Source organism: Lissotriton vulgaris, chromosome 9 (assembly GCF_964263255.1).
Source record: "Lissotriton vulgaris chromosome 9, aLisVul1.2, whole genome shotgun sequence".
NCBI lineage: Eukaryota > Metazoa > Chordata > Amphibia > Caudata > Salamandridae > Lissotriton > Lissotriton vulgaris.
In genome coordinates, this window is record NC_141697.1 from 53,900,051 (window position 1) to 53,921,254 (window position 21,204).

General features: G+C 50.8%; 1 protein-coding gene across 1 annotated transcript in view; it reads left to right on the forward strand.

Moving 5' to 3' along the window:
• The window catches only part of CDIN1 (CDAN1 interacting nuclease 1), a 786,301-nt gene extending 766,956 nt beyond the window's left edge, over positions 1-19,345 (forward strand). The window contains exon 11 of the mRNA XM_086936566.1: positions 17,487-19,345. Within this exon, the coding sequence (XP_086792692.1) occupies positions 17,487-17,667 (181 nt within the window). The 3' untranslated portion in view covers positions 17,668-19,345. The remainder of the gene's footprint in view (positions 1-17,486) is intronic.
• Positions 19,346-21,204: the final 1,859 nt, after the last annotated feature.

Sequence of the window (21,204 nt, forward strand, 5' to 3'; positions counted from 1 at the left end):
ACGTTTCTTACTACAGACTGTCTTATCTTGATGTCAGGTTCAGTAACTGGCCGGGTCAGATAGGCTCAAAGAGGGACCAGTCATGAAAAAACGTGCGTGTGATTTCCTAGTGCCATTTGAAGTAAGCTGCCCTCCAGAAATAAAATAATAAATACCCATTGAAGTCATGACATGGCCCGCAGCAACTGAGGTAGTGATCAGTTCTTGTTAAAGATTAATGAAAGGCTGTCATTGTTGACAGAGTCCGCCCGACCTTCAGTGGGTAGCCCCCGGTGCCAGGCTGTTGCATCCCCGGCGCCCAGTGCCTGGAGCAGGTCTTTGATAAGAGTGTATGTGTGTGCCGGCCACCCTATTCTACTCTGTGTTCCTTGCACCCTCCTGAGTTCTTGCTTGCTCCTGGCCCCTTCTGTCATTGCTTGCCCTTTCATTCCCTTGGGATAATCGAGGATCAGTCTGGCTGCAGCGTTCTGGACGGTCTGGAGTTTGCGGAGGAGTTTTTTTTTTATTCCTGCATAGAGGGCGTTGCCATTGTGCAGTCTGCTGCTGATGAGGGTGTGAGTGACTCTTGAACTGTAGTCATAGAGGGAGGGGCGGGGGATCCACATGAATGTGTTGTATGATGCAGAGGTTGCATGCATGGTCCATTGGGGTGTGTGGGTTTCTGAGGGCAGGGGGCCACCAGGTGTCGTTCAATGCGGAGGGGGTGGAGCTGAGGATGAGGACATCTGTTTTCTCCGAGTTGAGTTTCAGGCGGCTGCTCTTCAACCAGGTTGCGACGGCTTTCATCCCTTCTTGGAAGTTGTGCCTGGTGATGTCGGGTTCCTTGGTGAGGGAGAGGTTGAGTTGGGTGTCATCGGCGTAGGAGACTATGTTGAGCCCATGGTTTCTGATGATAGTAGCGAGGAGGGCAATGTAGATATTGAAGAGGGTGGGGCTGAGGGAGGATCCTTGGGGTACTCCACATCTGATCTCTGTCAGTTCTGAGAGGAAGGGTGGGAGTCTTATTCTCTGTGTTCTGCCTGTGAGAACTTATCGTAACCAGGGTAGGGCCTTTCCTTGGATGCCGTCGTCGTGGAGGCTAGTGGCTAGTGTGCGGTGGGAGACGGTGTCGAAGGCTACTGATAGGTCCAGGAGGGTGAGGGCTGCCATTTTGCCTTGGTCGAGGAGGGCGCGGATGTCATCTGTGGTGTGTGTGTGTATATATATAAATATATATATGTGTGTGGGTGTGTTTGTATATGTGTGGGTGTGTGTGTATATATGTGTGTGTGTGTGTGTGTGTGTGTATATATATGTGTCAGTGTGTGGATATGTGTGTGTTTGTGTATATACATGTGTGTATATATGCATTTGCATGTATATGTATATAAAATGTGTGTATATATGCATGTGTATACATGTGTTCGTGTGTATACATGCGTGTGTGTGTGTATATATATATATATATATATATATATATATATATTTTTATTTTTATTTTATTTTTTCGGCATTCAAACGTCTCCAGCAGTCACGCAGGTTTTAACAGACGAGATGAACCCAGGTACTGGTGCTGATTTTTTATTTAGCTCTCCACCACACCACCATTACGCGTTTCGGGCAAAACAAGCCCTTGATCACATGACATATATATATACACATACCAGACTTAAAATAAAGCTATGAGTCAGGTAGGCTCTTTGCCTTGTATTGAAGTCACATTTGGAGGCAAGGAGTCCTATTAGTGTCAAGGGCGCTGTTCTCATTGCAAATGATTCTACAGTGAAGTTAGGGTACCATATGGTGATTTTTCCTACATTAAAGGTCTGCTATCACCAAACTATGATTCATTTTTTATACTATACCTCCATCTTTTAAGCGCTATATCTTACAGTTGTTGCTATTACACTCTTTCGTATTTCTCCATTTAACCAGTCTCAGAGGATGGTAAACTAAGTTCTCTACAACTCTCTGCCCCTTCACAACACTCTACATTTTGCCATTATACTCGATAGCATCACTTTGTGTCACCACTTGACCTCACTACTCTGCTACCACCACTCTACCATATACCACTTCACTCTACGACAGTCTACTCGGCAACACTACACTCTCTGCCACTGAACTCTACGCCACTGCACTCTAAGCTGCACCACTATTTTACTCTGCGCCCCTGCAATCTTGATTCTCAGCTCTACAAGACTGCATTCTCTGAAACTGAATGCTACGCTACTCTGCACGACTGCAGTCTGTCACTGCAATCTGCATTGCTCTACGTCACTCTAATCTGTTCTGTACCATTGTACTCTACACTACTGTCACTGCACTCTGCTCTACACCTCTGCAATCTACCCTGCAACACTCCACTCGATGCCACTTTTCTCTGAAACAATCTACTTCACACCACTGCAATCTACACCACTCTACTCAACCAGTGCACTCGACGCCAGTCTACTCTGCACCACTGTTTTTTACACTGCTTCATTCTAGGCTACTGCACTTTAACACACTATAAGCTTTGATACTCCACTCAGTGATGCTCTACTCCATAAACCTCTACTCGACTCTTTGCCACTTCACTCTACAACACTACTACATGCTATGTCACTCTTCAACCCTACTCAACAACGCTCTACCTAACCCCCTCCATGCCACTTTAGTCCACTCTATTCTACAACATACTACTACGCTCTACTCCATGCCACTCCACTCAGACACTCGATTCTACAACACTTTACTCCACTCTCCTACACGACTCCACTTTATGCCACTCCACAGCAATCTAGTCTATGCAACACTTAACGCCACTCTATTCTACACCACTCCATGACACTCTGTCGCTAGAATCTATGCTACTTCATCACATTGCACTTTTCAACATGCAACTCTTCTTTACCCCACTAACTTTTAGCCGTGCTGAACAGCCACGCTCGTGTACAATATGGCTAAAACATATTGGCAAAGACAATAGCTCTTGCAAAGGCCAGACCATTTGGCTTTGCCAGTGCTTTTTCATTTTAACCGATACTACAGACCATCGACAAAAGACATTGGCAAGTCACATGGTCAAAAAGCCAAAACCTATTGGCTTTGCCAATGCTTGTTTTTGTAACCATTATTTGCTCTGCTAACAAAGTAATAAAACTGTGTATTTCTTAATATCTTGTGAATGGCAGACAAGTATTACTACTGGAGGTCATCCTAGAATAATACTTCTGCATATTGACACCGCCATGCAGTAATACAGCCAGAACCCATCCTGCGGTAATACATCCCCATTATTAATTAATCAACTAGTACTGTTCCAGTCACATTCTAAAGTTATCCTTGGATCATCCATGAGTAATGCAGCCTCATTCTGAAGTCATCACAAAATGATTCTGTCATAATACAGCCCCATCCTGAAATACTCAAAGGATCATCCTGGAGTAATCTAGCCTAATCTGAAATCATCATGGGATCATTCTGGAGTAGTACAAGATCACATGTTTTCCACTGAAGTAATCAGGGACCCATCCTGGAGTAATCCACCCTAATCCTGTAATCAGCATGGGATCATCCAGCAGTAGTTCAAGCTCATCACATCTTTTCCACTGAAGTAATCGGGCCCTAATCCTGGAGTAGTTTCTCTGATGACTCTAGATAACGTCATCTCATTTAAATATTTTGCCCTGTGGGCAGACTTCAGGATGGCTTCGGATAACGTCCCCAGTTAATTGAAGGAACAGCCTGGCTGAAGTCATCAAATGACTTCAGAATCACTCCAGGATGTTATTCCTTTTTGACTTGGGCACAGCCCTCAGAGAGAAGCGACCCCTGCACTCACACTCTCCATGTGATGACCTATCGTCTCAGAAATGGAAAAGGGGCTCTTGCTGCTCTCACCTTCTCCATGTGGTGATCTATCATCTCAGAAATGGAAAAGGGACTCTTGCTGCACGCACCCTCTCCATGTGATGACCTATCATCTCAGAAATGGAAAAGGGACTCTAGCTGGACTCACACTCTCCATGTGATGACCTATCATCTCAGAAATGGAAAAGGGACTCTTGCTGCACTCACACTCTCCATGTAGAGACACTCTTCTCAGAAATGGAAAAGGGACTCTAGCTGCACTCACACTCTTCATGTGGTGACCTATCATCTCAGAAATGGAAAAGGGGCTCTTGCTGCACTCACACTCTCCGTGTGGTGATCTATCATCTCAAAAAATGGAAAAGGGACTCTTGCTGCACTCACGCTCTTCATGTGTTGATCTATCATCTCTGAAATAGAAAAGGGACTCTTGCTGCACTCACACTCTCCATGTAGACACTCACCTCAGAAATGGAAAAGGGACTCTTGCTGCACTCACACTCTCCATGTGGTGACCTCTCACCTCAGAAATGGAAAATGGACCCTTGCTGCACTCACACTCTCCATGTGGTGATCTATCATCTCAGAAATGGAAAAGGGACTCTTGCTGCACTCACACTCTGCATGTAGAGACACTCACCTCAGAAATGGAAAAGGGACTCTTGCTGCACTCACACTCTTCATGTGGTGATCTATCATCTCAGAAATGGAAAAGGGACTCTTGCTGCACTCACACTCTCCATGTAGAGACACTCACCTCAGAAATGGAAAAGGGACTCTTGCTGCACTCACACTCTCCATGTGGTGACCTCTCACCTCAGAAATGGAAAATGGACTCTTGCTGCACTCACACTCTCCATGTGGTGATCTATCATCTCATAAATGGAAAAGGGACTCTTGCTGCTCTCATCTTCTCCATGTGGTGACCTCTCACCTTAGAAATGGAAAAGGGACTCTTGCTGCTCTCACCTTCTCCATGTGGTGACTTCTCACCTCAGAAATGGAAAAGGGACTCTTGCTGCACTCGCCTTCTCCATGTAGAGACACTCTCCTCTGAAATAGCAAAGGTGCTCAAAGTGCGCTGTGCTTCTGCACCCGGGGAACACTCTTCACAGATTATGGCAGCGCTTCCTGTGTCCCCTTTGTATTTCCACCCTCAGGTCTAGAAGCGGCTCCTGTTATATTTCTAGAATCTAGCAAGTAGATTTAGATCCCCCTGAGAAAAAGCGAGCACAGACTCCATGAACCAATAGGTACGTTCTGAAGATAGGCCGGAAGTACACAAAAAAAGGTCTAGAGTCCTGAACAGCAAATCTACCCGGCTAAGAGTATGACGTCACGAGCCAGGTCTATCACAACACTGCCCCGCCTCAGGTCCAACAATCCTACAGGTTGCAAACCCCTTTCTCTCCAAAGGGGTGAGACTGAGGGGGAATCTGATTGAAATGGTGATCCACCAGCGAGAACGCCAAATACTAGTCGAGATTAATGCAAGGTCCAGTGACAGGCACTCAACATGGTAGGTTGGGATCCTACCATGTCCATGGTACTGATGGTGCACAGGGGTTGGGATTCCAAAGTGCATAGTGCGATAGCTGGCATTTTCGAAATATAAACTGTGAGTAGCAAAATCACAACTCTCTTACTTAAAGCTTGAAAGAATTGCAATAACTCCAGTCTTACAGAGGTGAGTTTGTGTGGCTGAGCAATAATAACTTATTAAAATCATAAAGGTAGCTCTTAACTATTTCAAGGCTGCTAGCATTGTCCATCCACTAGCCTGGGGCATTTCGCTTCTTTATTCATATACACTTTACTAATTTGTTAATATTACTTAATTTTCTAAGCACTCACTATGACTATGGGTCTGCAGACCCCAGGTTGAACCTGTATTCAGAGACGATCATGTCCCTCCGTGTGCAAGGTGAGCATGGCAATGTTTTTTGTAAGACAGATGCCATTTGCATATGCATCTTTGCTTTCCTCTGCACTTAAGAAGCTATTAGATATAGGTGTTTTCTTTCTGTCTGCAAGGTACTGTTTGTTTGAGCGTGTTGAATTGTCTTCGTTCAAGACGAAGATCTAGGTGTTTTTTTCCATTCTCAAAGCTACTGTTTGTTTGAGCGCGTTGATTTGTCTGCGCTCAAGGTGCCATTAGATATAGGTGTTTTCTTTCTGTGTGCAAGCTACTGGTTGTTTGAGCTCTTGGTTTGTCTACGCTCAAGATGCTATTAGATCTAGTGTTTTCATTTTGTCTGCTTGAGCCCGTTGATTTGTCTGCGCTCAAAATGGTATTAGATCTAGGTGTTTTCTTTTTGTCTGCTTGAGCCCGTTGATTTGTCTGCGCTCAAGATGCTATTAGAGCTGGGTATTTTCTTTATGTCTGCAAGTTACTGTTTGTTGAGCATGTTTGCTTTTGTCTGCGCTCAAGATTCTATTTCTATTCTGTCTGCAAGCTACTGGTTGTTAGAGCTCTTGGTTTGTCTGCGCTCAAGATGCTATTAGATCTAGGTGTTTTCTTTTTGTCTGCTTGAGCCCGTTGATTTGTCTGCGCTCAAGATGCTATTAGAGCTGGGTGTTTTCTTTCTGTCTGCAAATAACTGTTTGTTGAGCATGTTTGCTTTTGTCTGCGCTCAAGATTCTATTTCATGCAGATGTTTTCTTTCTGTCTGCAAGCTACTGGTTGTTTGAGCTCTTGGTTTGTCTGCGCTCAAGATGCTATTAGATCTAGATGGGTTTTTTTCTCTCAAAGCTACTGTGTTTAAGCGCGTTGATTTGTCTCCTTTAAAGATGCTTAGATTTAGGTGTTGTCTTTCTGTCTGCAAGCCACTGTTTTGAGTGTGCTTGCTTTTGATAGCGCTCAAGATTCTGTTTTATGCAGGTGTTTTCTTTTTCTGTATCCGAGATACTATATGGCTGAGCGCGTATGCGTACTGTAGGCCGAAAGAAACACCTAAATCGATCACTCTTGTTAATATCTTTAGACAGAAATTAAACACCTAAATCGAACAATAACTTTAGAGAGAAAGAAAACACCTAGATCTAACAATCTTGTAGACAGAAAGAAAACATCTAGATCTAACAGCATCGTGAGCGCAGACAGAGGCGAACACACCCAACCAGACAGGTGTAAGTGGACCTGTCCGTCTGCTGGAGAGGCCTCTTTCTCCATTGGCGAGCGAGGTCTGGCGGGCACGGGCCCAGAGCTCCCTTCCCGTGACATCGCGATGAACTTGTGCCGGGACTTGCCACTCCCAGCAGCCCCACTCTGCCCTGTTGTTGTTGGCAGGCCTCAGCCGTCCTCTCCTCAGCCCCTGGCTGATCACGCCCGAGGGGGCTGGCAGCTGCTGGCAGCTACTGACATTGAACTTGCACAAGTTTGGCTCTGTGCGCGCCCCCGCCGCCCCTCCCACGCCAGCACGTGCTGATTTACGACTGTATTGTACATTTCCTGCGGGAAGACACCAGAAGCAGGGTTACCTTTAATTAAGCGCTCTCTGTAGGGGGCGGGAGCCCTGCAAGTTGTGCAGAAAGTGATGGATGGTGATGACTTATTTATTAACTTGCGGCCTCGGGCCTGCACTTCCTGTACGGCCCGTCACCCCGCGAGGCACTTCCGGAGTGCCCCCTGGGGCTCTGTCGGGGCAGGGGCTGAAATAACCATGTTTTTATGTTGACAACTTTGGTTTGCGTGCAGGGACTTCCTTCGAACCCAGGCTCTTGTGAATCACGTGGGTGAGGTCACGCTTGAGAAGGGCACGAGCTTGGTCGTGGTGAGGCTAATACCAAGTGGGAGGGGGGAGGAGGGGCCAGTGGCCTAGCCAGTGTGTCACGGGCCGCCTAGTGGAAGGAAAGGAATGGGTCTCCTGTCTGTTGTCTGAATGATAGAATACAGCACTAATCAGGCTCCTGTGGCCCCTCAGGCCTCTGGGCCCGGTGCCGCTGCACCAATGGAAGCTGCACCCCTGATTAGCCTGCTGACGAAACTGGGGGTTGAATGACAGACAGATACATCTGGAGGACAAGTTGAGCTAGTGTGGAGTCAGTGGCATGTCGGGCGCAACGTTTCCTGCAGGGGGGCCCACTGAATAGTTCAGTTGGGCTGGGGAAGAGACTGCTGGACGGCAGGGAGTGTATGAGGTGAGTCACCTACCTATCCCCGCTCTCCTGGCAGCAGCAGGGTGGGAGAGGAACTCAATTACCCCAGTTCTGCTGGCCTGGCAGTGGGATGCTATGACCTCACCTACCCCAGCTCACCCGGCAGTGGGATGCTATGACCTCACCTACCCCAGCTCTCCCGGCACTTGGATGATATCACCTCACCCACCCCAGCTCTGTCGGCCCTGGCAGTGAGATAAGACCTCACCTACCCCAGCACTCCTGGCAGTGGGATATGACCTCACCTACCCCAGCTCTCCCGGCACTGGGATGTGACCTCACCCACCCCAGCTCCCCCGGCAGTGGGATGTGACCTCACCCACCCCAGCTCCCCCGGCCTGTCAGTGGGATGATGTGAAATCACCGTCCTTCCTTCTAGAGAAGGATCTCTATGGATCGAGAGCACACGCATGTTGTATGAAGATGGCGCTCTATATGGTGCACTAAAAAGAAGTTCACTGTGCAGAGAGTCCAGTGAGACCCAACTGACTGACAGGCAAAGTAGATAATACTAACGCTTTATTTGTGGCAGTGTGGACGAGGAGTCAGGCTTACCAGAGGGTGGTGCTAAGCATTTGTTGTACTCACAGAGGCAATATATGAGACCAACACTGAAAGAAGAAATCTGAGACCAATTTTGAAAAATAACACGTATTTTTAAAATATATTATCAAACTAGGAACTTGGTTCAATGGTAAGTACTGTTTTTCTTATAAATTATCAAAGTTCGGAAAATAGTTTACCGTTGTGCGCAATTATGCACAATGGATTCCTATGGGAGGAAAAAGCAGAAATGCATAGAAAATCAGGCAGACAAATCTAGGGGTTCACCTTCTGGGTTCGGAGCGGTCGCAAGCCAAGGTCCAGTGTTCTACCAGCGGTCTATTGGAAGAGTCCTGGATTCCTCTTGGAGCAGAGTGCTGATGCCGCTGGTAGCTGTCGTGCTACGAAGAAGTGGGGTCACCTAGAAACAGGCTGCAGAATGGGACTTGTAGGCAAGTCAGAGAGCTCCCAAGCGTGGCTCAGGTCACAAGGGCCTCAGCAGCATGGGAGCACAGCTGATTAGTCGTTACCCAGGCTGGGTGTAGAACAGGTAGGTCAGCCGGACTCTATGGGCAAAGGTGGTCTACACGGTCAGGAGCAGACAGCTGGCAGGGACGATTTCAGGACTGCTGGGCCACTCCGAGAGTGGGTCTCAGGGGTGCTGATGTCTTTCGATGGGTGCTTGCCTCCTCGGCAATTGGAGTCCCGACTGAACTCTTTGTGGTCGGTCTTGGTGCAGGGCGTTCTGTACCCGGGGATTAGTACTGCACAGTTCAGGTCGGTCCTGGCGCCTCCACACTCTAGGTGAAGACTGATCTGACCATCCAGAGCATGAGTACCACTTCCTGGTCAGTTGCTGCTTCGGTCAAGCTGCTGAGCAGCAAGTTGGTTCATCGGACTCTGCAGTTTTCAGTGCCTGCAAACTGCAGGAGAGTAGCTCCTCGATTCCAAGGGAGTTCTTCGCAATTAATGAAGTCTGGTGGTCCTCTGGGGTTCTTGGAGGCCATACAGCAGCAGGATAAGATAGTTTACCTCGATTGTCGAGTCTTAAAGAGGTAGGCAGGGATTTGCGCCAAAGCTCTGCGGCATGGTCTCAGGTCTTCAGTTCAGCAGCTCTTCTTTGTCTTTTTCTTCTTTAGGTCTGTCAAATCTGAAATTCTGGGTCGCGGAGTGTCACCTAAATACTCAATTGAGGGTCATTAAGGGGAGTACCAGGTAGTAGGCAATAGTTTCCGTACCCTAGGGTGACTACACCCTCTATATGAGCACTTCATGTGGGATGTGGGCATAACCCTGACCCTAATTGGCTAAAAATTTCCAACACAAGATAGAGGATTCCAAAAAGTGGGGTCTACATCAGCTGCCCCATCTTAGGGGTGGTGCTGGCTAGGTGTGGGCCAACCTCCTAATCTAACAAATTTTCGCACCTTTCCTCTTGCTAAAAAAGGGGGTCTGGACTGAAGGGTGGCATCTTTCACTATCTGGGTCGCATTTCAAAGGCGGCAGGGCCTTTGCAGCTTCCCGCTCTGGGATGCCCATCCTGCTTAGGGAAGGTGTGAACACCTCCGCCCAGACCAGGCTTTGTTCCTGACCCACGAGAGGCTCTCGCCTCAGGGGGTCAGAAACATGCCTAGTGATGGCAGGCTGGCGGAGACCAGCCAGTCAATTCCCTAGAAGTCGGTAGATTTTCAGGGGCACCTCAAAGGTGCTCTCTGTGTGCATTTATTAATACATCCGACGCTGGCATCAGTGCGGGTTTATTAAGATGAGATGTTTGGTACCAAACATCTTGGGGTACAGTGAAGCCATCTTGGAGCTGGGGACTTCGTAGTGATGAGTGTCCAGCCCTTGTACTCGCTATAGCTTCCATGTTCACTTACTATGTCTAAGCATGGACTTCGATATTGTAGGCTCACATCTTCTCAGGCAGGTGTGCCTTTGGTCTGTAAGGCCTACCATTGGGGTGTCTTATCTATATCTCCTGCAGTGTCTGCAGGCATGGCACACAGGGCTGTGTGCCATGTCGTCTCTTCAGTTTTGTCTGCACCAAGACACGCAGCCTGCCATGGCAGTTTGCATGATCTTGGTGAGGGGTCCCTAGGGAGGCACAAATCTTGCTGCAGCCCTAGTGGACCCGCTTCAGTCCCAATGCCCAAGGTACCAGGGGTATCATTTACTAGGGGGGCTGAAGTGCCAATTGTGGGACAATTTAGGGAAAGAACACTGGTGCTGGACACCTGATTAGCAGGAACCCATCATACTGTCAGTCAAAGTTGCACCAGATACCAGGGTAAAGATGGAGGAGTACTGCAACGAAAAGGCTTTCCTACACATGTGGATTGTATTGCTTCTCTTACTCCTCTGTGCACCCGAGCAGCTCTGCACAGGACCACTGTCTATACTGCTGCTTTTTGGGCCAGGCTTCATGAATCCCTCAAAGCCCCATTTCTTTGCCGCAGCCTAATGCAGATAGTACAGGCTGTGATGCGTGAAGTGATACTGCTGCCTTTGTAACTGGTACTTAGTATACAAGGGGGTTACCCAAAAAGAAGTCACTGGGACCTGGGTTTAGCAAGTACTAAGAAGAAGGGGTCCCAGTGTGAACAGGGAACATATAAAACATTTTCACAAGAATTAATCCAAAGCAATTGTTAGGATCCACAAAGTTTTATTCACTATGGGATCAGGTGTAATTAATACACATATCATAGCAAATAGTCAACTGTATTAAAGGTCATACAGTGCCCCAGGAAGGAGAGAGGGGGTGATAGTGTGGAGGTAGGGGAGTGATAGGATTATGTGACAAAAAAAACAGCAATTCGAAACATTTTTCATGCCATAACTTGTATAGCGACAGCTGCCATAATAAAATGGCGACATTATTTTCATGAAGGCATACAACACAATGTACAATATATATACAGATATTAGCATGTGTGGTTGCCGAAATTAGAAAGACCGTCGACGTTTCGACCCTCTGAGACTGCAGGAAGAATTATCCTTGCTGCGGGGTCTTCATCAGGACCGGGGAAGGGGCAGAGGACCACAAGGTCAGAGACTGTCCGCGTGGTCTTTTAGTAATTTAAAGCAATGGCGGTTTCTGAATCTGCACCGAAAAACGGCGTAGCAAGATGGGCCGATATTCAGTCAATTAGGATATAGTAGTGATAGCATCCACGGTTCAATTCGTCAGTATACAGTCTGAATGCTCCATACGAGGGCAGCCGATGTAACTGGTACAGCAGCCCGCGTCATGCTTCAGCCAAGGAGTGCTGCTTCTCCCTGGGCTCTTTCAACAGCATTTGCTGTTTTCAGTGGTCTGGCAGCGGTAGGAAAGAAAACTAGACTTAAAAAAATCCTTCAAACTAGTTTGTGCGTTGCCTGGTGGCAACAACCCTCAGCGAGTCTTACATCTTTCGCACATCCCATTACAACAATGCATTAATTGTGATCCTTCATGAACTGAGTAGGATGGAAGTCTGTATTAGAAAATGTTTCAGAGCAGCAATGGAAATGAAAAATGGTGCAACTGTTACTTGAAGTGTAATTTTCCCTTAAGGTGATGGGTGCAGAAAAAGCAGATATACCCCTTCCACCTTGTGCTCTTCTGGCGCTCTTCCACCTTGTGCTCTTCTGGCGCTCTTCCACCTTGTGCTCACTTGGTGCTCTTCCATCTAGTGCCCGCTGCCTGCTCTTCCACCTTGTGCTCTTCTGGCACTCTTACACCTTGTACTCACCTGGTGCTCTTCCACCTGGTGCTCTTCCTCCTTGTGCTCACTTGGTGCTCTTCCATCTTGTGCCCGCTGTCTGCTCTTCCACCTCGTGCTCTCCTGGCGCTCTTCCACCTCATGCTCACCTGGCACTCTTCCGCCTCCTGCTCACCTGTTGCTCTTCCACCTCGTGCTGTCCTGTTGCTCTTCCACCTCGTGCTCATCTGGCGCTCTTTCACCTCATGCTCACCTGGTGCTCTTCCACCTTGTGCTCGCCTTCTGCTCTTCCACCTCATGCTCGCCTTCTGCTCTTCCACCTCATGCTCACCTGCCTCTCATCCACCTTATGCTCACCTTCTGCTCTTCCACCTCATGCTCGCCTTCTGCTCTTCCACCTCGTGCTCACCAGGCACCCTTCCACCTTGTGCTCGCCTTCCGCTCTTCCACCTCATGCTTGCCTTCTGCTCTTCCACCTCTTGCTCACCTGGCGCTCTTCCACCTCGTGCTCACCTTGCACTCTTCCACCACGTGTTCACTTGGAGCTCTTCCACCTCGTGCTCAGCTTACGCTCTTCCACCTCATGCTCACCTGATGCTCTTCCTCCTCGTGCTCTTCTGGCGCTCTTCCACCTCGTGCTCGCCTTCTGCTCTTCCACCTCGTGCTCGCCTTTTGCTTCTCACCTCGTGCTCGCTTTCTGCTCTTCCACCTCGTGCTCGCCTTCTGCTCTTCCACCTCGTGCTCTCCTTCTGCTCTTCCACCTCGTGCTCACCTTCTGCTCTTCCACCTCGTGCTCGCCTTCTGCTCTTCACCCTCGTGATCGCCTTCTGCTCTTCACCCTCGTGATCGCCTTCTGCTCTTCACCCTCGTGATCGCCTTCTGCTCTTCCACCTTGTGCTCGCCTTCTGCTCTTCCACCTTGTGCTCGCCTTCTGCTCTTCCACCTCGTGCTCGCCTTTTGCTCTTCCACCTCGTGCTCGCCTTCTGCTCTTCCACCTCATGCTCGCCTTCTGCTATTACACCTCGTGCTCGCCTTCTGCTCTTCCACCTCGTGCTCACTTGGCACTCTTCCACCTCGTGCTCACCTGGCGCTCTTCCTCCTCGTGCTCACCTGGTGCTCTTCCTCCTCGTGCTCACCTGGTGCTCTTCCTCCTCGTGCTCTCCTGACGGTCTTCCACCTTGTGCTCTCTTGACGCTCTTCCACCTCATGCTCGCCTTCTTCTCTTCCACCTTGTGCTCACCTGGCGCTCTTCCACCTCGTGCTTACCTGGCACTCTTCCACCTCGTGCTCACCTGGCACTCTTACACCTTGTGCTCACCTGGTGCTCTTCCACCTCGTGCTCACTTGGTGCTCTTTCACCTCGTGCTCACCTTGTGCTCTTCCTCCTCGTGTTCTCCTGACACTCTTCCACCTCGTGCTCACTAGACGCTCTTCCACCTTGTGCTCTCTAGGCGCTCTTCCACCTTGTGCACTACTGGTGCTCTTCCACCTCGTGCTCTCCTGGCGCTCTTCCACCTCGTTCTCTCCTGGTGCTCTCCTACCTCGTGCTCACTTGGTGCTCTTCCACCTCATGCTCTTTTGGCGCTCTTCCACCTCGTGCTCGCCTTCTGCTCTTAAACCTCATGCTCGCCTTCTGCTCTTACACCTTGTGCTCACCTTCTGCTCTTCCACCTTGTTCTCACCTGGAGCTCTTCCACCTTGTGCTCACCTGGCGCTCTTCCACCTCGTGCTCACCTGGTGCTCTTCCACCTCGTGCTCACCTGGTGGTCTTCCACCTCGTGCTCACCTGTTGGTCTTCCACCTCGTGCTCACCTGTTGGTCTTCCACCTCGTGCTCTTCCTCCCCATGTTCTCCTGTCACTCTTCCACCTCGTGCTCGCCTTCTGCTCATCCACCTCATGCTTGCCTTCTGCTCTTCCATCTCATGCTTGCCTTCTGCTCTTCCACCTCGTGCTCACCTTCTGCTCTTCCACCTCATGCTTGCCTTCTGCTCTTCCACCTCATGCTTGCCTTCTGCTCTTCCACCTCATGCTCATCTTCTGCTCACCTTCTGCTCTTCCACCTTGTGCTCACCTGGCGCTCTTCCACCTTGTGCTCACCTGGCACTCTTCTACCTCGTGCTCACCTGGTGCTCTTCCACCTTGTGCTCACCTGGTGCTCTTCCACCTCGTGCTCACCTGGTGCTCTTCCTCCTCGTGTTCTCCTGACACTCTTCCACCTCGTGCTCACTAGACGCTCTTCCACTCGTGCTCTCTTGGCGCTCTTCCACCTCGTGCTCTCTTGGCGCTCTTCCACCTCGTGCACTACTGGCGCTCTTCCACCTCGTGCACTACTGGCGCTCTTCCATCTCGTGCTCTCCTGGCGCTCTTCCATCTCGTGCTCTCCTGGCGCTCTTCCATCTCGTGCTCTCCTGGCGCTCTTCCACCTCGTGCTCTCCTGGTGCTCTCCTACCTCATGCTCTTTTGGCGCTCTTCCACCTCGTGCTCACCTTCTGCTCTTCCACCTCGTGCTCACCTTCTGCTCTTCCACCTCATGCTCGCCTTCTGCTCTTCCATCTCATGCTCGCCTTCTGCTCTTCCACCTCGTGCTCGCCTTCTGCTCTTCCACCTCGTGCTCACTTGGCACTCTTCCACCTCGTGCTCACCTGGCGCTCTTCCACCTCGTGCTCACCTGGCGCTCTTCCACCTCGTGCTCACCTGGCGCTCTTCCACCTCGTGCTCACCTGGCGCTCTTCCACCTCGTGCTCACCTGGCGCTCTTCCACCTCGTGCTCACCTGGTGCTCTTCCATCTTGTGCTCACCTGGTGCTCTTCCTCCTCGTGCTCTCCTGACGCTCTTCCACCTTGTGCTCACTTGACGCTCTTCCACCTCGTGCTCTACTGGTGCTCTTCCACCTCGTGCTCTCCTGGCGCTCTTCCTCCTCGTGCTCTCCTGGCGCTCTTCCACCTCGTGCCCTCCTGGCACACTGCCACCTTGTGCTCACTTGGTGCTCTTCCACCTCGTGCTCTCCTGGCACACTGCCACCTCGTGTGCACCTGGTGCTCTTCCACCTCATGCTCTCCTAACTTGTGCTCACTTGGTTCTCTTCCACCTCGTGCTCTCCTGGCGCTCTTCCACCTCGTGCTCTACTGGCACTCTTCCACCTCGTGCTCACCTGGCGCTCTTCCACCTCGTGCTCACCTGGCGCTCTTCCACCTCGTGCTCACCTGGCCCTCTTCCACCTCGTGCTCACCTGGTGCTCTTCCATCTTGTGCTCACCTGGTGCTCTTCCTCCTCGTGCTCTCCTGACGCTCTTCCACCTTGTGCTCACTTGACGCTCTTCCACCTCGTGCTCTCCTGGCGCTCTTCCTCCTCGTGTTCTCCTGGCGCTCTTCCACCTCGTGCCCTCCTGGCACACTGCCACCTTGTGCTCACTTGGTGCTCTTCCACCTCGTGCTCTTCTGGCGCTCTTCCACCTCGCGCTCTCCTGGCACACTGCCACCTCGTGTGCACCTGGTGCTCTTCCACCTCATGCTCTCCTAACTTGTGCTCACTTGGTGCTCTTCCACCTCGTGCTCTCCTGGCGCTCTTCCACCTCGTGCTCTACTGGTGCTCTTCCACCTCGTGCTCTCCTGGCGCTCTTCCTCCTCATGCTCTCCTGGCGCTCTTCCACCTCGTGCCCTCCTGGCACACTGCCACCTTGTGCTCACTTGGTGCTCTTCCACCTCGTGCTCTTCTGGCGCTCTTCCACCTCGCGCTCTCCTGGCGCACTGCCACCTTGTGCTCTCCTGACGCTCTTCCATCTTGTACTCACTTGGTGCGCTTCCACCTCGTGCTCTTCTGGTGCTCTTCCACCTCATGCTCTCCTGGCGCACTGCCACCTCGTGCTCTCCTGACGCTCTTCCACCTAATGTTCACTTGGTGCTCTTCCACCTTGTGCTGTCATGCTGGGTCCAAACTGGGTTGGTGTAGTGGGCAAAATAAGGATGGATTTAACCCAGATCTCTGACTGGGGAAGAGTGTTTGAATCATTCAGCATTCCGTCCATCATTTGTCGCAGTTACACTTTTTGCCCTAAGTGGGATGGGTATGCCCAGACGTGGGTCCCTTGCTCACTGTGCCACTGGATTCAAGCTGGCCTGGCTGAAGAAGGGTGACATACCCTGACACCAGTTCCAGGATGCTTGTTTCCGGTCCAGAGAGGACCTGGCCTGGCCTCCCATGAGGCACAGGGTTAAGACTGATATGCCTATGGCTGAGTCCAACCTGGGGTGGCGTGGTGAGCAAAAGAAGGATGGATTTAACCCAGATCTCTTGTCTGGGGGAGAGTGACTGAATCATTCAGCATTCCGTCGGTGACTGGTTTGTGTTGGTAACTGACCCAGAGCCTGGTTTGATTGGCACTGAGCCGGGCCTGGTTTATGATGTGCACCGAGCCAGAGCCTGCAGTGTGACTGGCACAGAGCCGCGGGGTAGTTTGTGATTGGCACGCAGTCGAGCCTGGTTTATGATTGGCCCTGGGCGTGCCTGGTTTGTGATTTGCACTGAGCTGCGGGTGCTTTGTGATTGGCGCCGCTGGGTTTTTTGTAGTTGGCAGTGAGCCAGAGCCTGGTGTGTGGCTGGCAGTGAGTCGCAGGCTGGTATTTGCTTGGCGCTAGGCTGGGTTTGTTTCCTGTGAGCTGGGGGTGTGTCAGGCGCTATGTTTGTGAGTGCCACTGAGGTGGGGCCTGGTTTGTAGCTGGCACTGAGCCGGGCCTGGTGTTTGGTTGGCGCTGGATTTGTTTGGTGGGAGTTGGCAGTGTGTGAGGCGCCATGGTTTAACCCTCTCCCTTCTCTCCTGCAGGTTTGGGGTCTGTTTGGTGGTAGTGGTGCCTCATGCCCTATGGTTTAACCCTCCCCCTTCTCTCCTGCAGGTTTGGGGTCTGTTTGGTGGTAGTGGTGCCTCATGCCCTATGGTTTAACCCTCCCCCTTCTCTCCTGCAGGTTTGGGGTTTGTTTCGTGGTGGTGTGTCAGGCACTATATTTGTGATTGGTTCTGAGCCGGGGCCTGGTTTGTGATTAGCACTGGGCCGCAGGGTGGTTTGTAGCTGGCACTGAGCTGGGACCTGGCATTTGGTTGGCACTGGGCTGGGTTTGTTTGGTGGAAGTTGGCGGTGTGTCAGGCGCCATGCTTTAACCCTGTCCCTTCTCTCCTGCAGGTTTGGGGTTTGTTTGGTGGTAGTGGTGTCTCAGGTCCTATGGTTTAACCCTCTCCCTTCTCTCCGCAGGTTCGGCCCGGGGCTGGTCATCTACTGGTACGGCTTCATCGAGGAGCTGGACTGCCACCGCGAGCGCGGCATCCTGCTGAAGGACCGCTTCCCCACCGACATCGTCACCCTGGGCTCCGGCAGGGCGGCCGCCCAGAGGCCTGGAGAGGGGCCGGATCCGGAAGCAATCCGGCCTTCCTGAGCCGCACTCCGCTGCCAAGAGCCGGCCTGAACTCGGGCTGAACCCCGCCGGGGTCACCAGCGCGCAGGTCGGCCAAACACCTCAGCCAGGACCGCTCCCCATCATCAGCACCCCCCCCGGGGCCCGGTGTCAGGCCGCCCGTGTGCAGAGCCGCCACCACATCCTTCCGGACTCCACGTGCCTTCCTCCCCTGCCCTTCCGCGGGACACAAGGAACAGATACCCCGGCCGAGGGGTGCCCCCCCACCCCCTCTAGACTCGTGCTAACCTTTTAGATATGTCTTATATGCGGCTCTGTCAGGCGTGGACCACGTGTGCTGCCCTCCCATCCCAGCCCCGGGGCAGCTGGCAGCGCTATTGGTCCATCACCACAGAAGCTCATTCAGTGCACCTCACACCTGCCTGGCTGTCCCAGAGCGGACACACCCCCTGGCTCCGTCAGTGCACCTCACCCCTTGCTGTCTTAGAGCTCAGTCCTAACATAGTTCTGCCAGAGCACCCCGGGCTCTGCTGCTTCGACACAAATGTCCTTGATTCTCCAATCTGAGCCCCTCTTTCTGGGGCGTCCCACCATGGTAGCCCCTCGCTGCAAGCACCTCCTCGGGGTGTCAGACCTCACGGCATCTCACCTAGCCCACAATTACCGTGCACTTATAGGCTCTCCTAGCCCTGAAACCTGACGTCAGTGCAGCGCGTGCCTTGCACACCCGTGCCACACCAGTACTGGGCATTGATCAGATCGAAGTGTGTCCTGTCTGTCCTCGGCGCCCCTATGCCCCTGTACCAAGTCTACCATCTGTCCCTGGGTGCTTCCATCATCCATTACCACACACTAGCCCTCCCCCAGAGCACCCCCACCCCACTCCCCTGTGGCTCTGCGCACCTCGGCCCTGACTCACAGCAGACACACCTCTCAGCATCCTTGTCTCTGGCAGCACTGGCTGCTTGTTTCCAGAATGAAACACGGTAAGGGGCAGCCAGGTGCCCCATTCCCCACCTTCAACAGGACTGAACCTATTACAACACCTGTCCTCTGATACCCAGTGCCCACTGTCCGTCATCTGCAGGAGAACACACCTGGGCAGTGTACACCTGACCCCGGCGGGACATCCTTTTATCAGAAGGACTGGAAGTGAGTCCATAGCAACCTTAAGGCTAAAACAAAAACCATGGATCCTGCTGTGATTCATTTTGTTTGCAGTGAGGGGCCACCCCACAGATTATGGTGTCGAAGTGTCAGACCCACGTGCCGTGGCGAGAAAGTGATGGACTGTCTAGTCTTAGGGGACATTATGAGCCGTCTGCAAACGCAACATACCAGGGGAAGATGCCAAGATGCCGGCAACCATCAGGATGCAAACAGCAATATCGCTGTGTAATTGGGGAATACATATCTTCCTTTCTTTAAGTCTGCCACGAAGCATTAATGCCTGGTATTAGCTTAAAATCTGAACTGGCACAATCAGGGTGATGGAATATTGCAAAGTTTTTAATTACGTGGGAAAATGAATTCAAAGGCTATAAAACATGCGAGCCGCGTAAACCCATGTATAACCCTCCAAATTGTGTTCCAAGGAAGAATTGAAGAATTTGTCAGTGTCTTTTTTTTGTTGAAATTGTTTTGTACTAATAAAAATTGGGAGTTCGATATCTGATTTGAATTAAAATGAATACCATCATGTTATTGGTACCAGTAACCTTAAATAACTGAACTCCACCACAAGCCCACCCAACCCGGTCACGTGAAAAAAGACCCTCGAGAAGGCCCAGGGGGAGAGAATACAATCAAAGAACCTGGTGAACAGCCCTGAGAAATGCATTATACAGCACTGGGAGAGAAGCGAGAGCTTCGAAAACAACCCACGAAGAAAGAAGAAGACTTAAGAAAGCACTGGGGCCAAAAAATGAAGAAAAGTACAGCATAGGGAGAGCCGTCATGCTTGAGAAGAGCGTAGGCAGTTGGATGATGCTTTAGGAAAGAGACACCTACCTTCTTTAAGTTAAAGCGCAAAGAGGAACAAGCCTAGATATCTGAGAGAAGAGATCTGAATATGAAAGAAGGTAAAGAATAGACGCCACAGTAGTGTAAGAAAGTAGAAGTCAAGAACATCAGGAGGAGAACTAAGGCGTGAGAACAACCCAGGAGGAGGGACGTGGCTGAGCTGAATAGAGAGAAGGGGCTTGAAACCCCCACTGAAACAGAGGAGACACTTGAGAATAACGGGTGAAGAAAGAGAGTAGAAAACAGAGAGAGACAGCATAGTGAGAGAAAGCAGACGCCATGAATCTTGATGGAGATGTAAGAGTGGAGTGAACAGTGCTGATACTCCGCCCTAGAACGCAGGAGTTTGTGAACTCCTCAAAGAGAAACAACTTGGGAGAAGCTTAGAGGATATGACAGACGTGAGGACTGTTCGTGCAGGACGAGTGGCTTTGATCAACAGGAGTGAAGACAGACAAGTACAGCATGAGGTGAGGGAAGGGGCTGTAGAATGGGGTTTGGAAAGTGTACAAACTTGAACAGTAGAGCTCAGGGAACAGGGACACGTTTAAGAGCAGCACAGGGAAAAACGAATAGACTGGAGATGGTTGACCCACGCATACAAAGCCCTACACAACATTGGACCAACATACATCAAGTGCTTGACTGTCCACCAACCAACCAGACTCCTATGATCCTCCTCCCTCTTCCTCGCAGATAGCGCCAGAGCCTCAGGCGGCGGACGCATATGGAGAGCTGCGTAGGGACATCCTCGAATCTGCCAACTCGGATGGCGCCACTGTGTCTCACACGATATCTGCTCCCTTCACCCAGTCATCTGGATAGGAGCTGAATTCACACAGTGGCAGGGAAGATGAACTTGAAACGGGGTCGAACTAGGACAAAAAAATCGGCTCCGCACCAGAATAAAAATGCCCCCCATTAGCGAACCGGACAACTGAAGACTTGCCATACATTTGTAGGCCAGTTTTAACTTGTAAAGCCACGCTGTATGGGTATTTTGCAAGGTGTGAAAGACTGCATGCATTTTTGTTTGTTGCAGGCAATGCGTCTTGCAATATCAAAATCAACAGTAAAAACCGTCCCACCTGCCGATAAAACAAGCCCACAAACTGCTAAAACTGTAGCCCACACACTGATCTGTCAGACCAGCACATCGGGCACTGCCGGATTGCCCTATAGGTAAATAACCACCAGGGAGTGAGAATCTAAAAAGGCATACCCCTCAGCCTGCCTGGATAGAACCAATAATTACAAAAGAGAGGGTTAACCTGTCTAGAAATGAACTCTTAAGTTCTAAGAGGTCAGTTATCTGGCCTCAATATATCTCAAACTGCTTTGAGGCCACACACTCACACTAGATGCAGTGGGTGAAGATCCGATGATGAAGCGTGCCAGCGGCGGTACCTCTGGGCGAGGATCCTACTAATATATCCATGAGATCCCAGGGTCGAACCAATTTCCCTGGGTGCAGATCCACCACCATCTTAAGACCAGATAATTGACCTCTTCAACCTTAAGGTTCATTTCTAGACC